Here is a 15,354-nt window from a genome sequence, read left to right on the forward strand (position 1 = left end):
AGTACTCAAAGCCCAAACAGGACATGCAACCAGCCATCTCAATAGAAAAGCTATTCTGCTTCCCTTCAGGTGTAGATGTGATTAGGATCAGAAAATGTAGATGTTTACCAAAATCAAAATCTGAATCTTCACAATCAGTACAATAAGCCTGTCCCCTCTCAGCATTCTCATTTGGCGTGAAAGGTCTGTTTCCGGCATGGGAAGGCAGCACCTGGGGAGCCACTGGTTAGCTACTCCTTCCTAGTGACCTACACTAGAAAATCTCACTTCAGCGCGCAACGAGAAGTTTGGTCTGGCCAGGCTGGAATGACTGTATTTGAAGTTGCCTGCTAATTGCAGCTGAAAGCTGAGGTTGAAGGTCAGTCTGCAGAGCTCTGCAGAAGAATCAACTTCTCATCACCCTTACAGGAAATAAAGCAATTCCACCTGCCATGTTTTTTCTGTGCCAGGGCAAGCTTTTACCATGACATCTCTTTGCCTCTTGGCTTTAACTAGAGGTTCCAGCTTCAACCTCCAGTATTTTCTTCTGGGCTGAATAAGATGCACTGAACATTTTTTAAAAGACTTCCCTTTGCCTCTAAGTATGCAGGACTCAACAAGAAACTCTATATTAAGTACTTACTTCTTAGGAATCCAGCTCATTTTCAGACACTGCTTTGCTTCCATTACCTTGCATCTCTTCCTAACTTCAGCTAGGATATAAAGCAGAAGTGCTGGAAGTCACTTAGAAATGCTTATCCTGGCAATGCGTCCAGCCCAACTTTGTGCAGCAAAACCAGTTTAGATAATCAGTGGAAAATTTCCAGCTGTTAGCCAAACCAAGCACCTTCAGATCTATCCTGTCGCAGTTTCCGTCATGCAAAACTGAGTTTGCACCCTGTTCCTGACCAACTCTTTCTGTCTCAATGTGCAGAGCATCTGGTGCAATGCTCTTGTCCATTTACATGAACTACAGAAGTCAAAGGATTTTGTGTGGTTTTCCATCAGCGTGAGCAGGATTCAGCTGTCTCGTAACACCCTCAGTGCAGTTGAATGCATTGCATCAGTCTCTCATTTAAAAAAAATCTCCTGATCCTTATATTCACTGCCTACAGCCAAAGTATGAGCCTCGTTCCTAAACTCATTTAACTAATGCTAAAATACATACATCTCAGGAGAGAACTGCTTAGGTGCGCAGCATTTAGAGGCTGATTTGAATAAAACTTATATAGGGCCCAACTATGACAATTTGATTTTTATTATTAAAAATGAAATGTTTAAATCCTCAAAGAAAATGTCTTTATTGCATTAGTTTAATAAAGTCTCTTTTTTATTACAGTATTTCTTTTTATTAGGGAAGACAAGATGTGCACGTGGAGCTGAATGTGGATGCATGAAGAAAAGCAGGCAGAGAAGGACTCACCACCTGCAGCCACAAAGTGTCACCATTTATAATATGCATGTCAAACCTCTATTGAAATATGCTGGAAAATGAGCAAGATGCACCACTCAGGCAGGCTGTACAGCCATGCGCTTGCTTCCAGGCTCAGGACTCCTGTGCATCAGCTGAGCAGGCAGCAGCCGCCTCCAACAAGCACACATTCTGAAAGCCTGACTCACATGCTACTTAAGATCTTTTCATTCAGCTTATTGAATACAATTAACTTAATTGAAACTGAAATTTTGGGCAGCGCAAAACCCACTGTTGGAACAAATATCCCATGTACTAAAAATCTGCAATTTATTAAATTAAGCACTTCCCTTACAGACTGCCTTCTTTCCTGTGAGTACAACAGAATGCTGCTTGTGCCACATTACACAGAAAAATAAAACAAGCAGGCAGTATGAAACGGTTTCATGCAATGAGAGAGAGTTTTCTATGGGGAAAAAAACACAACAAAAAATCCCCCCACAAAAAAACAAAACCAGAACCCTCACTAATTGAAAGTCTGCACACAATGAGACAGACACCATAGCGATGAATGCAGCATGAATGTCTCACCAGATAGTAGGCAGAGAATGAAAGCTGCTCATCTTTCTCTCACATAAGTCAGAGGGAGAATTACTTGCAAGAGGCATTCTGTCCAGGATTTGGCTCACAAGCAAGCAGAGGTGCAAGAGTTAGCTATTTCAACAGAGCATATTTCTAATCTTAAGAAACCTCTTAAAGGACCCAATTCTGTTCCCACTCCAGTTTGGGGGAATTTTGCCAAAGAAAGCAGAATTAGGCACAAATGAAGAGTTGCCACCCACTTCCCTCTCTGTTTGCCTCTGAAGATTTTCTTTGGAGTCTCCTCACCAACCACTCCCTTTGCCCTCCAAGCCCCTCCACACCTGACTTGCTGCATCTTTCCACGGCAAGCAGTGCTACTGTCCCCTTCCTTGTGGCCGGCGCCTGTACTTGCCCACAGTCACACCAGGAGCTGGGGCAGAACTGAGCCTGCATTTGTCTACACCTCAGCCCACTCCTGCAGCCAAGGTACAGCAGAATCCCTCAAACAAGGTGAATCAGGTTATTTCATTATAAATGTCACTACATCTGAGTTGGTAGAGTTCCCCCCTCCCTTTTCTGTTACTTGATTTTACCCAAAAAAGCACCTGTTAAGGCACAGGAGCTGACCTGCCTTCCTACCTACATGCTAGAAAGCCAGTTTCCTCATTCCTAACGACTTAGAGAGGAAGGAAAAGAGAGTTAGATGCAGCCAACTTTCTTTGGGAAAAAGACTTACACGCATCCCAAACACGCCTGTTCCTCCAGCTCTCTTTATCTGGCACCACAACTATTTCATTCAAAAAGCCTCAGGTTCACGGATATTCCCAGTTTGTGAGGCTGTTCAATAAAACAAGCACTGGCCATTCGCCCAAACATTTTACTAGTTTGGGCTATTATGTCAAAACATTGGCAAAAAAAGATGCGTAAAAAAAATAAGATATAAACAGAAAACACTCCGTCTATAGGCTTTTCAGTCGATGGGGCACTCCCAAAGTGCAGAAAAGCGGTTCCCTGATCCAGTGATTTAGAGTGTCTGGACTCTTCCAAAAACAGCCTGACTGTCCGCCCCTGTCCGCGCCTGCAGCAATGAGGGATGCCCAGAAAGCAGGCAGAAGAGGAAAACAAGTTCATTTTTCTCATGCAAAGCAGGATTCAAATCCCCTGCTGTAAAACTACAGATTTCGAAGAGCACAGATCACTTCAGTAACTTCAGATTTACTAAAAAACAAAACAAAAAACGTTTCAGAGAAGGATGAGGTAAACTCAAAAGAGCATTTTCGTGCACTTCCTTTAAACAAGTCCTCTCTTATCTCTGTATCCATCACCACTTGCCTACTTATCAACACACTACAACTTGTGATACCACAAGCTTTGGTGATATCACCCTTTCAGTTGCAACTTGGATACTGCATTAGGAGACACTATAGCTCAAGAGGGAGATAGTACAAGGACTGCCTAGAAGATGCCAAAAATTCCTGTGCGTATTCTCCTCCAGGAGCAAGTCTGTAGTCTTAGGAGCAATTACATGAGCAAGAAACTGCATCTCTTGCCCCAGCAATGCTGCTGAACACCTTCACCATGACCATCTTCCTCTACTGCCTCGATCCACACCTCCCTCCTTGTCTGTATGACCAAGGATCCCCATGGCCACCTTGGAGGGAAGGAAATGGTGGCAGCTAAATGCAGGCCAGGAATACAAACACCCTTTGTGCTCTGTCCTATCTGCCTGCATCATGCACCACATGTTCCAGTGGGGCCCTAATCTGCAGCAGAATAGTCCCAGTACTAGTCCTTAGGCTACATAACCATACTGACAAATTTAAAGAGCCCCTCACTACATTTCACACAGGAGGACCATGCATGTAGTCCAGAAATACAGTGCTGCTGGCATCCGAGAGGATGTATAAAGCCTATATGAGGATGTCTTTCCAACATGCACCATTCTTAGGCAACAAAAACATGCTAGTGAGCACAATCATTTTAAATGTTTTGAAGGTTATGTAGGAGTTTCTCCTTTGTTGGGAATAGTGCCATTAAAAACACCTTCAATAACTAACTTGTATCTGGGAATTGAAAAACTCTCTTTCAACTGTCCCATCTGCTGAATAAATAAGCATTTAGATTCTGCAACAGGGTGAATTAAAATTGTGGCATTGATTCTCTAGTAATAAAGTAAAAAGAAGGCACAGAGGCTAGCCCAAGGCATTTAGTCAAGCATCAATTATACAAACTTTGAGGGTTTTTGATACCCAGTTTCAGATAATCTTAAAATGTTCATTTTGGAACTTTCTGTTTGAAAGAAACCCTCTTCATGGTCAAAACAGCCAGGGCCAATTCCTAGCCAAGCACGCTGTGCAGCTCTCCCGGGCACAGGGCAAGTACTGAGCTTTCCACCTCAGTGGGACTGCAGTGGCAGTCCTGCGCCCTGGGAAATGCACAGCACTTGTGACAGAAACTGAAGCACTTTATTTTCACATGTGCAGACAACAACATGGCTACAGGCACAAGGAAATATTCTGTCTGAAGCTATGACTTTCCAACTTTCAGAGGAAGATTTGGATGTCTCAGAAATCATGCGACTGCACCTCTCCATCTTCTGACCATCCTCCCTTCCCACACACACACACGCATACATACATGTGTCGGCCATTTGTTCCAATGGATTTAGCCTAGTTTGGATCAAAGCTTCCTCTACTTCATTTAACAGATCTGCTCAGATGGAAGGTCTCAGGGGAGAAATGATGTTCGTAAGAGAGTTTTTTTCAACATTGAATATGTAGGTCATTGGACTTGAAAATAAATTAGAGAATAGTTTATCTATTAAGCAAGTCTCACAGTACATATTTCATGAAGCTATACTTAATTATAGGCTAATGTGTGCTGCAGAGCTACCACGAAGAAGGATTAAGCAGTGGCCCATAATGCAGTGATTAATACAATTATTAGCTGGTTGGCACACAGCATCTATTCTTTGATATCTTCATGAGAAATAGCAGGTCTCCAGTTTTTAATCCAGAGAGAAATGCACAGATCCCTGTGTCTCCTGAAGGTAAGACTCAGAAAGAGGAATGAAAGGAGGTATAAGCAGACCTGAACTTCCACATCAGGAAGTTCCACTTCACCATGGGGGGATTGGGATCATCTCACATCATCTACCGTGTAGTGCAAAGCTGACTGCCTGAGCACCTCTTCTTACTACTCGGGGCAACAGTCTCTGACCTGAGGGGAGACTGATTTGAGTTGGAAGTAAAAGCTGAGAACAGTAATGCATAAATATGCAACTACACTAATTTGCTACAGTGGTAGTTCATAAGGATGTGAGGCACTGCACATAAGGTTCTTTTAGAACCTTAGTCTTTTAGACTAAGAACATTAGTCATTTAAGAACATTAGTCTTTTAGACTAATGAAGCACACCTCTGAGATGAGCAACACTTTTATGAATGTTTGAGACTAGCCTGTTCTGGAATCACTGTCATGGGCTGTATAATAAGTACATCATATTATGTATGATGGAAGACTAAAGTAGACAATTTCTTTCCTTTTATATAAAATTAAATGCGTTTGATAATGTGCAGTGAAGCAATCTTTTTTTTTTCTTAAATAAAAGCTAGAGAAGTTAGTGCAATCTGAGACAAATATCAGCAGGACAGGAGGAAAACAAAATCAGTGATATTAATAACGTAGAATTACACACTATTTTGTATACCAATCTCAAGTGTAAACTGGCTGGAGGACAGAGCATTACATCCCATTTCCTGGTGCAGTCCTGTCCAGGAGAGGTGCTTTGGTACCTTCCCAAATTACATTACGTTGGCAGGTCAACTCAGGGCTGCTCAGGTCTGTGCTCCCAGCAAGTGAGCTCAGTCTGAACAGTTACACACTTGTGAAGTACAGAACCACAAAGAGACACTGCCTTAGCTCCCAGCAGCAGCACAGTGCTTTCTCCACTGTGGTGTGCAGGATAACAGCTTGCAGTTCCTGCACTGGCTTGGTGCAGGACAAATACGCCAAATAAACAAACAAACAAAAAACATATTACAGCTTCCTTAGTCTGTATTTCTGATAATCTGTGGTGCAATCTCTATAATGACTGCTATTAAACACCATAGGTGGATGAAAAATTGTGCAATTGCTAGAAAAAGAGCAGAGTGGTCTCTCAGAAATGCCTGCTTCTTCACTGCTGTCTTCGAAAGTCAAAAGCAGTGTTCAGTCAGGGACAGGCAAGGTGTGGGGTTTCCTAGATACACAGAATAAAACACTGCCCCCTTTTAAATACTGCAACTGAACGGCCAGTTTAACACACAAATCATTTGACAGCTTTCTCATTTAGGGACAAACTTGTGGTCTAGTGACAGATTTGGGTATTACCCATCTGTCCCAATCTGGCTAAAGCAAAACATCATGTTCAGTGACAACAGTAAAACCCTCACCAGCATCATTAATGCTGACCTCTCACTCAAGTGTAGAATGTGTCATTCTGTCAATACCATCTACCTTGATTATACAAGGCTTTATATACAACAGGTTATGATCTCAGAGGGATGAAAAGCTTTTCCAAATTAAAAGCAGCATTTTAAAGAGGAAACACTCATACATTCCTATGTACTTTTCATTCGATATCCTCAAGGCTAACCCCAGAACTCAAAGACATGCTGATTGAACATGAATGTGGTTTTTTTGTTGTTGTTTTTTTTTTTGAGTGCAGACATCTTATGAATTTAATGGAAAAAGGGAAGTCATAAAAATGTGCTCCATACTTTAATTAGTTCCCTCATAACATGGCATTTCCAAAATGGCAGTGCCAAAGAAAATCATTAAGCCAGGAGAATGTACAAAGGCACTGTATGTCTTTACAGACAGACCTCCAGCAGACACACACATATGTGGCCCTTGTCTTCTCTTGTTGGTAAAGCTAATCTCAAAGATCAGCTCTGACTGCACAAAAGAAAATTGTACTGATATTTAAATATGATGTCACTTCCCATTTGTTTATCCTTACGGAGGAGTATCACTAACTAGAGATCAGTATGCCCCGAATGCTGTCTGGCAGCAGGATAAATGTAAACAGCCTGCATTTCTGAACATGCATTCACCTAAGGTACTCCAGGTGCTAGGCTTAAGCTATGATGTAATTATTTCAACATCTGAATTTCACTATTTGAGTGAGAAAACCTGTGTCAGATATGTCAGCTGCAAATGGCAGACATCTTTCCAGCAATCAATTGTCTCTTACGCAGCCAGTCAGCACCAAGACTGTCTTTAGGCCTGTGAACACTTGTCTTACTCATTTCTATGTCAGTAGCCTCTAGCAATAGTTGTGCCATCGACAGTAGTTACCACAAGAAAGAACTGAGAAAGTGACATAAACTAAAAGATGCTGCTGACTCCCATAGTCTCTTGCTACCTCTTCCCAGCCATCAGGCAGGAGCAGATGTGGAAGTTTATAACCACAGAGAAGAACTCACACCACTGGAATTATCAGAATTAGAGAACAAAGCTCAGGTAACAGCACTGGGGTAAACAACTGCAAGAAAACAGCTGTTCTACAAAGAAACAGTCTTGCTCAATCATGCCAATGAGACTGGGGAAAAATGGTGGATGGTTTGACCTGTTTCTGTGGTACACCTTGCCTTGATCTGCAACAAGCACATAGCCCCAACAAGAGTCACAACTTTGACCCCTCAGTACTTCTTGGTTATAGAACAGAAATGGATACCTGTGTGCGGTTGAATGCTACTCTTGCAAAGACAGCTTGAGATACACTGGCTCTCTTCAGCTCATCTCTGACTTGCTGGTAAATATCTGGAGAGACTTCCACCGATGAATTTGATGGCTCTGGTTTGACAGCTCTAGGGATGGGTGGATGATTCAAGAACTGCTGGTTGATAGCTTGTGGGTGCTGGTGAGCCAATAGCCGGCTGACGGCAATCTGTTGGTTTATCAGATGGGCCATTGCTATCTGCTGCCTCACCAGTTGTGGACTGAGCTGAGGAGACAGGAGCCCAGGGTTTATCATTGTCTGCATCGTTGGCACTTGGTTTCGGATTGGAGTACTGTGGTGAATTTGGCCATGAGGAGACTGTTCGTTAGTTTTTCCCAAAGTTGCCAGTTGGTTGATATTTGGTAAGTGCATGGGACGTTGACCAAGAACACAATAGTCTGAAAGGTTTTCTCTTTCCACTCTTTCCACTGTTAAAAGAGAAAAATTATTTTGCTGTCATTTCAGTTGGCACTTACAAGAGGACCATTTGGGTAAGGATTACTTCAGGTGTATAGCACCCACTTTAGTTTTCAAATCTGTGCTTGCTGCATAAAAGCTTCGCAAAAACATAAGAAAAGCAGTACAAAGTAAGAGCAACAATAATTAAGACTCTTTCACATTTCTTCAGTTTCACTTGCTGCTTAGGAAGCCTCCTTATAAAACTGGTAGCAGGTGCCTATTCCAGCCTCATTTCCTAAAGAAATGAGATTAGACATTTCCACTCACACTGTCAGTAACTTCTGAATCTGTCATCAAATTGAATAACTCTTAAAAGAGGGGAAACATTTCAGAATCACTGGCATCTAGCTGAAGGAAAGAAACCCAAATTAGTATCCACCCACACCAATTCAATGAAAACCAGACGATTCCCTGTGCAGCTCATGGAACAACTTCTCATTACAAACTCAGCAGTTATATCTTTTCCAGCATAAACTCTACCTTGCATCATGCGTGGATAAAGTTACCAGGTAATGTGAATTCACCTAGATGCATTGTAGCAGAATCAAGTTGCTTGCCTGAAAGCATGCTATGTAACCATGCACGTCCTTGATTCACAAATGGAAAAAATTCAGAGCAATGGTTCTTGTAACCAAAGCCTCATCACTCTGGAAACCTTGAATGAACTGTGCATGAATGCTCCCCTTACAGAAAACAGATTCTGACAGCAATCTTTTACTAGTTTATAGCGCTATTTTATGGCTTTACCATCTTCGAAATAAATCTTTATTATAACAAAGACCTGTTATTCTTAAGTGACATCATATTACAAAAAAAAATGAAACATTACAAACCAGATGCATTTATTGTAATCATATATGCAGCTACACCTCTTTCAGGTATCTTACATCAGTAATACTGCATCTTTTCCTGTAAGTGCCAAATTAAGTGCACGTATTACAAAACTGAATTTCCTCTAAAAGTAATATTTGAAATCGGAAATAAAGTTTATAAAAATAAAAAAGTAAAACTATTACTTAGAAAACTTTTAGAAATCAGACGTCATTTAAGTTGAAGATTCCACGAGCTTCACTACATAAAATCAGTCATTTATCTATTGATCTAAAAGCATCCAGGGACCGCTACCATACAGCTAGCAAACTACTACCTCATTTTTACGTTGTTCTTGCCAAATAAGAAAATAGGATTTGTTTCATAAGTAGCATAACACAATCAGAACTTGTGTAATGATCAACAATGGTACAAGGCTTTTGAACTCTTTTAAAACTTAATCCATATAAAGCTTTGACTCTTTACACAGTACTCAAGGTGACAATTTACTGATGACTTTCTCTTTCCTTTTAAATAGAAAGACAGCTCTTTTCACCTTTCAGAGTTAATCTCAGACAGGGAGGGTTGAATTCTCACTAGGGAAGGAATCATGCCCAGAACACACAACACTTGCCACTTCTATCTTTAGATACGTCATTCCAGAACACCACAAGTACTAATTTTTATAATTAGGTGAATTAGTACCCAGGAATTTTATTTTAAGGAAATTTTAACTCTCTTTTCCCTTCTTTTTTTTCAAAGAAAAATTCCAAAGAACCTATAACCTTCAATAAAATGCTTGTTAATGAAAAAAATAAGAAAAAATTAAGCATTTCTAATAAAATTCTTAATTCCATCATTCGACAAAAGCCAGTGTTTCAACTCAACTGATTTTATAACTAAGCGTTTATTTGTGCACGATGTTTCAACTATGAAAAGCTATACAATACTTGCAATACACAAACACTATTGTAAATGACTGATCATCTCTATACATTACTCACAGCCTGTTAAACACATAACACAACATTTCAGTTTACTGAAAATACTAAAAATCCCTATTTTAATACTGATTTCAGTACCTGTCCCCAAAAATTAGGCACAGAAGGCATGCAGGGTCATGGGGAAGAGGGGCTGTTCTGTCACACTGGAGAAGACCCCAGCCTGTGCCATGGCCCACTCAGAAAACATGTGCCTGTATAATCACCTGAGCCTTTCTGTGGTGAGCCTGTACCCGAACAATGCTATTAAACACACACTGTTGCCAGGAAAACCAAATGTAATTATTCCAAAGGTGCAGCATCTACTTGAGAATCAGGAATGAATTTAATGTAAATACAATAAAGATGTTGCTCAGTGTACATGAAAAAATAGGAGCATTCTACTAAAAGGAAATGCATCAAGAACTACTCTCAGTTTTCATTTACATCCTTGGAGATCTAAAGTCCTTCCACAAGTAGCTTCAGGAGAGCTGAAACAATTTCTCAACTATTTTGTTGTTTAAGAAATATACAGAGAATAAGCCACTGAAACCAATAAATTACTACATGTTAGAACTCAAAAACACTAACCAAGTGTTTTTGAAATCCTGGTGAGAAGTAAATATAAATAACATCCACATTCTGGGCTGAACCACATTTGCCAAGTTTCCACCCACTCTTGACTTCAGTGCCAAGTCATAAACCCCTATAAAAATAAAATTTAAGATGAAAAGGCTGCCAGGCTGTTAATCTCTGCAGTGCTACTTGGAATCACAATTACACAGAGACATCTCTTGATTTGCTTCCACAGGTATTTTTTTTTCCCTTGTTATCAGTCTCCTTTCTCGATCACATTAGCCTATACTGCCACACATCCATTCCCAATAAACCAACCAGATTCTAGTCACTTCAACCACTTCAATAATAAAATGTTACCGTTAACAGTTATGCTAGACAGAAAAAAATGTGCATTACTCAACTCCTCAAGACTCTTTCCTTCTCCAGCACATTTCGCGTATCAGATTCCCTGTTGCTCACTGGTGGCTATGAGCCGGTGGGGCTCTGTGGGCCTGGATAGGAGCAAGCCTGACACAATGCTGAGGTGGAAGTCAGCACTGCCACAGGAGGCAGGCCAGCTTCCCGGCAATGCTCTAAGAAAAAATGGTATACAGGAGTCACATCACTTCTGTGACACCGATGTTCTGCTTCAGATTTTCTTGAGGCAAAGCTTTTTCCTCTTGCATTCTCCATTTCCCATGTTTCTACCCCACATTCCTCTCCTTTGTCCTTCCCTCATCTGCTACAGCCTCACTCAAACTGTGGGGTACATCTACAGCTCTTGTAGTCCTTTTATGAGCTGGCTGGTACTTGAACACGCTGGCTTACAAAACAGTGAAGAACAGGACCTTAAACTGTGAAGGAGGGGGCTCCGTGGATGCCTGCAGTCTACGTTCAAGTACTGCTGACATACCTCCTCTGCTAGCAGTGCCTGTGCTGCTTAAACAAAAGCTGGTCCAGGAGACTGTTACCCGCCTCCTATTTGTGGTCCAACCACAACAAAAACTACAGCAGTGCTTTCCCTTTTCTCTCTGCATCATGCTGCCTGGTATACAATTTTGCTCCAAGTCCAACACCACCTCCACATTTAAGAGCCCAGCCTCCAGAAACCATATATACTACATAGGCAGGTTCGAGGTATCAGGGCCACAAGTACCATGTTCAAGCTTAGCAGGCAGCTCACTGAGTACCCCAGTATGATATCTGCCCTTCATTTGCCCATACTCCACCACAACATGTCACTACCTCTGCAAAACACTTGGAGACCAACATAATCCCCAGAATGGAAGCAGCAAATTGTCATATTTAAATGTTCCTTTCTTTTCTCATAATGATTACCACGTGTGTCAATGTATTTTGACTTCATACTGAGCTAGAAACTTCCTGGATACAACACAAAAACAACCCAATGCACCCTTCCCCTGTGCGATGCTCTTATCCGCTACCCAGATCTGCTTCCCTGCACAAACAGCTGACACAGTCCACAGCACAATAGCTTGGGGTGGTCCGCATACAACTTTCCATTTGAAATGGAACTAGCTCAAGAGATTTAAAATAAGATTTATTTCTCCACCTTCCTTTCCCCTCACCCTTTATTTTCACAAAGTTGTTAATAGGAACATTCTGACAAAGAGCCTGTGGGGTATTTAGGGCTTAGGAACAGCACTGTACTGATGGACGGCACTGGAAACCAAATTCCTTTGCATGCACAATAATGGATGCAGCAGGGAGAGCAGGATCTTAACATGTCTCCCAGCACCACACTGCCACGGTCACACAGAGGGCCCTGCAGCACCCGTGACCCAGTGAGTCCCCAGCTTTATAGTCCCACTGGCATACAGGCATTTTGCACAAAACAGAGCATGAAGAGGCTGCTAAAGAAACTTTTTGTAATAAGTTACTAGTCAGCAGGACTGCCATGCTTCAATTGTGACAGGATGTCACCACCCCAGGGTTGTTCTGCAATGCAACAGCTTCAGAGCTTGCTTCTTTGTTTTATTTATTACTTAAAACCTGGTGATCATAAAAGCCATTACCAGCAGCGGTAAAGGCCAAACTGAGCTAGCCTGGGCCAGCAAAGAGCTCTGTTTGTGAGCTTCAGTACAACAGGCACTAACCCCGAGATAGAAAGGTTCCCACAGTTTCTCCTAGCTTGGCACCACCTTACTCACTGGAGCTGGACCTGATCTGAACCATGGAGCTCTGTTTGGGCAAGGCAGCTCTGACACCATACTACCCTCCAGCTCAGAGTGAAGTGCGGAGTTGGGGCTGCTGCACTACACCAACAGGGTATCCTCTTGCTTACCCTATGGTTATCAACTTCCTCTTTGTAAATATAACAAAGCCACTCCAGAGCACAGGAGGTACTTTTAAAGTGGTAATTCTCTGTCTTTTCATCTGTAATCAGCGTAATTAGTTACTTGTTTTAATCACAGCCCACTTAACCACTTCAGTGCAAAGGACTGGTCTGGGGAGTCTCATTTTCATTCAACATTCAATTTTTGTATTTATCCAAAGTCATCTACTGGTTTCATTCACTGTTTGACTTCTGGCTGGGCTGTTTGTTCTTCCAGTCAGAATTGGAGAATACGTGAGTTAACCAGAGCAGCACACTTGGTAAGAAATCTTAACTTTTAAAATCTTTCCCTTCCTCTACTCCTGCAGGATAGCAAATAACCTCAAAATAGCTATGGAGCACATACAGAAATTTTTTGGCCGCTGGCTGTGGGTAGCAAAGGCCTTTATCCAAGTCTAATGGAAAACAGACAGGAAAGGCCATTGTCTGTTCTCCGTTGCACTACAAATCGCTCAGTTCCCAAAGCACAAGTCACTATTTTTGTGCTTGAAAGAACCATCAAAAAAGTGGGCCTTTGATCAGCATCAGTGTTGGGGGAAGTGAGTGGAGCGAACTAACATTGTTGACTTCCACACAGCAGATTTTCCCTTCCTCTTGTCCTACAGACTAGATCCAAGTCACCCTGTGGGACCCACAAACACTAACATGTTTTCTGTCAATTTTGCTTAAATATAGGAAGTCATTCTTCTCATGGGCTGTCCCTGAACTGCACTGCTTCCAAAGCTGCTTCTCAGAAAGGAATAATATGACATGTATTGATTCCAGATTATTTTTGGGTTACTGTACAGGTTAAGGAGATCACATAGCAGTATGAGCTCCATTCCTCATATGGCAGAAAAAAACATTACATTGAAGGTATTTTAGAGACCACATAATCTAATGTATAAATACTGGTCATGCAAAATGGAAAAGGAGAATTAGGACAAACATTACTCAGAACTGACAGAAATAGCAAACCAGTTAGATGGACTCATCTGATATAAAAATATCTTGCTCCCTGTCAGAGTACTGTGATGGAAGTCTGTCCTGCTATTTAAGTACTAACCTTTTGTGGACACCTCAAGAGGGAGGTGCAAATTGCCTAGAATACCCAGACAATTGTGCAGTCCCTCTGGGAGATAAGTACACATCTCTTCCTGACTCATAACAGCAAAGATGATGAAAGGAACGAGACAGAATACAAACATCATTATGAAAGATATATAAGCCCTTCAGATACCTTCAGATCCCTTGGAGTGAACAGAATTGAATTGAAAACTCAGTGACAGAATGGATTACGTATTCTATGAAATCCACACAGTCAGAGACAGTCATATTGCAGCTCTCACACCACGAAAGCTGATGTCTGTGTCTAAGCTTCAGGTCTTCCTCTCTTTCCAACCTAACCTCCAATAGCGCTTACTTTCTGAAAATTCCTTTCCTATTGAACTAACAAAAGTTAGCGTGTTTGGCAGCACACAAGAATATGCTTTTTACATATGAAGGAAATTTTATTTTGAAATTCTGGAGATTAAAAAAAGTATTTCCATGATGAAGACCATTCCATAGTCACTATGAAATCAAAAGTGGCTGGACAGAAGTCCCAGCCTCAGTGCACAACTGGTCCTCACTGAGAAAAAGCACTGTACTCGGAACTGAATACATTTTAAAACCATAAAGTTGAGACAGTGAGATCATCTGAGCAGACTCAGTCAGCATCCCTAGATTAAAAAAAAAAAGGGGGGGGGAGGGTGAAAGCAAGTAGTCATAAAAAAACTTCTGCATGGCAGGGACAAGATAGAAGGGAGAAAGGGCTAGACAGCTTCTCTACAGAAAGGCTTCCAACCTCTACTGAACTGACATACGCTCCCTACAGCAGCAATGGTTGCAGATTCAGGCACATGCATGCGCACAACGTGGTTCAGCTAATGGACATATCCTCCCCTCCTGTCATGCCACAAGTGCTATTAAGCATGAGAGCCACTGCTCCAGAAGAGCCAAAAAAATGAAAGACATACTGCAAAGCTGAAATTCATACATGTATTTACTTTAGATAAAAGTTAAGCTAAAGAATTTAAAAAGAAAAAGTGTCCATTTTAATTCTCTTTATACAGAGGAATAGCCAAGAGGGCCACAATTCATAAGGCTCCCAGAACACACTCCACTGCAAAAATGTAAAATGTCTCTTAACAATACGCACACACAACTCCCCCAGACTGCTACTTAACATCAGCAACAATGATGAAATACAATATTCTAATATGGGTGGGGAAAACAGTAGTCAAGGGGTCTCTAAATCTTACCAAAATGTGCCAACTTCAGCTTACATTTAAAAAGAGAGATTCCACTTTTTCTTCATGACCTAATGCAAACAGATGAACTTCTCTCCTCATAAAACAGTACAGCACAGCTGTCTACGTACTGTGAAGATGTGTTCAAGACAGAGATGATCTAGATGCTGAAAAGTTTGCCTGTAA

At 41.4% G+C, this 15,354-nt stretch overlaps 1 protein-coding gene across 1 annotated transcript in view; it reads right to left on the reverse strand.

Moving 5' to 3' along the window:
• SATB2 (SATB homeobox 2) overlaps positions 1 to 15,354 on the reverse strand; it is a 122,428-nt gene that overhangs the window by 42,098 nt on the left and 64,976 nt on the right. The window contains exon 6 of the mRNA XM_021400151.1: positions 7,691 to 8,163. Within this exon, the coding sequence (XP_021255826.1) occupies positions 7,691 to 8,163 (473 nt within the window). The remainder of the gene's footprint in view (positions 1 to 7,690; positions 8,164 to 15,354) is intronic.

The sequence above is a fragment of the Numida meleagris genome, chromosome 5, assembly GCF_002078875.1.
Source record: "Numida meleagris isolate 19003 breed g44 Domestic line chromosome 5, NumMel1.0, whole genome shotgun sequence".
In the NCBI taxonomy this organism is placed as follows: domain Eukaryota; kingdom Metazoa; phylum Chordata; class Aves; order Galliformes; family Numididae; genus Numida; species Numida meleagris.